At 25.6% G+C, this 1,942-nt stretch overlaps 1 protein-coding gene across 1 annotated transcript; it reads left to right on the top strand.

Annotated features, from left to right (window-relative positions):
* Positions 1-9: 9 nt before the first annotated feature.
* On the top strand, positions 10-1,581 carry PCYB_003550 (hypothetical protein; the record flags this gene model as incomplete). Its single annotated transcript, XM_004227776.1, has 3 exons — positions 10-36; positions 180-1,316; positions 1,429-1,581. The coding sequence occupies 3 exons, from the start codon at positions 10-12 to the stop codon at positions 1,579-1,581; spliced, it is 1,317 nt and encodes a 438-aa protein (XP_004227824.1).
* Between the last annotated feature and the right edge of the window lie 361 nt (positions 1,582-1,942).

Genomic DNA, 1,942 nt, shown 5'->3' on the forward strand with positions numbered 1-1,942 from the left:
CAAAACACAATGGCGTGTAAAAATGATACAGGAAAGGTAATTATTTTATTTTTTATTGTGATTATTTTTTTAATAAATACTTATTTAACTGAATTATAAGCATTATCTGCCGTGATGATTATATCAAATAGTTTAATATTAATCTTTATATAATTATTAACTTATATTTTTTTCTTCAGTATTTTGATTATAATTGTTACTACGAGTTAAAAAATTACTACGAATCATATTATTCAACTAGTAAACCAGAGAGATTCTTAGATCAATACAAGATTCCCGATAAGTACAACCATATTTATAAGAAGTTTGAAGTATTTATTCCTGAGGTAATAAAATATTTTGCATATGATCGCTTTTCATATGAGAGCGTTGATTTAGCCTGCAAATATATTAACTACTGGTTACAAGAACAAATACGAAAAGAAAATACATATGCATTAACTGAAGAAGATTTAGATTTTTTCAAATCTCTTGCTGATGATTTTGCAAAATTTGAATATGGTTGCCCAGCATGTAATAATAATACATGTAGTAAATTTTTTTCATATCTTCCTTTGAATAAATATACAATAATAAATACATTATATAATACTTATGCTTTATATAATGAATTAAAAGATCCGAGTAAAAAGCTTTTAGATGAATACATTTGTAGTAACTTTTTGTCAATAAGACGTTATTACCGTGAATTACTGTTGGATAATATATATGATGAAGAATTATATAATAAATTAAACAATTTCCGAACTTTAGTTCAAAATGAAATGAACAAATATACAGGTAAATGTTCAAACGATTTATCACTTTTAATGCCATTAATACAATATACCCCACCATTAGCAAAAAATTCTGATAGGGGAGAAGGAAATTCAGGATTACCATCTGAAACAAGAACACAATTAAATGAAAAATTAGAAGAAAAATTTGGCACTCACACTAAAACAGGATCACAAGGAGAGAAAGTCCAACTATTGGTAGACAAATCGAAACTATCAGCACTACGTAATAGTGATATATTACAACAAACACATGTATTATCTAAAAATGAAGAACATCGAGAAAATATGCCCATAAATGACCTTAATAATAAAACATTTACTCCAGTGTATTTACCTAAAGAAAGACAATTAACTGAATCCAGTGAACATATAGGTGGAACGATATATCAACCAAATAATGTTCAGGCAACTTCAAGTTCTCCAGATGGAATTGTAAAAAAAATAAATGGTGCTTTCTCTGGTATTTCAGAATATGTTGATGCAGCTCCTCTTATGGGTGTGTCTGGAGGGATGGGAGCTTTATACTTACTTTTAAGGGTATTCAAAAATTTTTAATATATTTCCATATGTTTATACTACATTTATATATAAATTAGAATTATCTTAAAGTTATTTTATAAAATTCTTATATAATTTTTTTTAATAATAGTATACACCAGTTGGATCCTACTTTGGAAGAAGAAGAAGTCAAATTCGTAGAAATGTTGAGGGACTTTCGTCGGGAGAATTCCCAAATTTTTCTGAATATGATGGTGGGTATATTCGATATGGTCCAATGAATATATCTTCTCAGGCGGAATAGGTCATTTTGCGTTAATTTATCATAAAATATAAGTTTATATAAAATGTCATCATCAAAATAAAAAACAATATAAATAATATAACTCTATATAATAAAATCAAAATTATCTATGGATTACACACTTTTTTAAAATCATAAATAAGTATTATTTTATTCTTTGTATAAATATTTTCAAATTCATCATTTATATAAATATATTATTGCAAAAGTTAGAAAAAAATATATGTTACTTAGATCAATGCAGGAATTATTGTAAACATGCATCAAGACATTTTTTCAGGATCAATACATTCCAAAAATGTGAAATGTTATGTAAAAAAAACATATTACATTTATATTATAATGATGCATATATTCTAAG

This window comes from Plasmodium cynomolgi (assembly GCF_000321355.1).
Source record: "Plasmodium cynomolgi strain B DNA, scaffold: 0314, whole genome shotgun sequence".
Taxonomy (NCBI): domain Eukaryota; phylum Apicomplexa; class Aconoidasida; order Haemosporida; family Plasmodiidae; genus Plasmodium; species Plasmodium cynomolgi.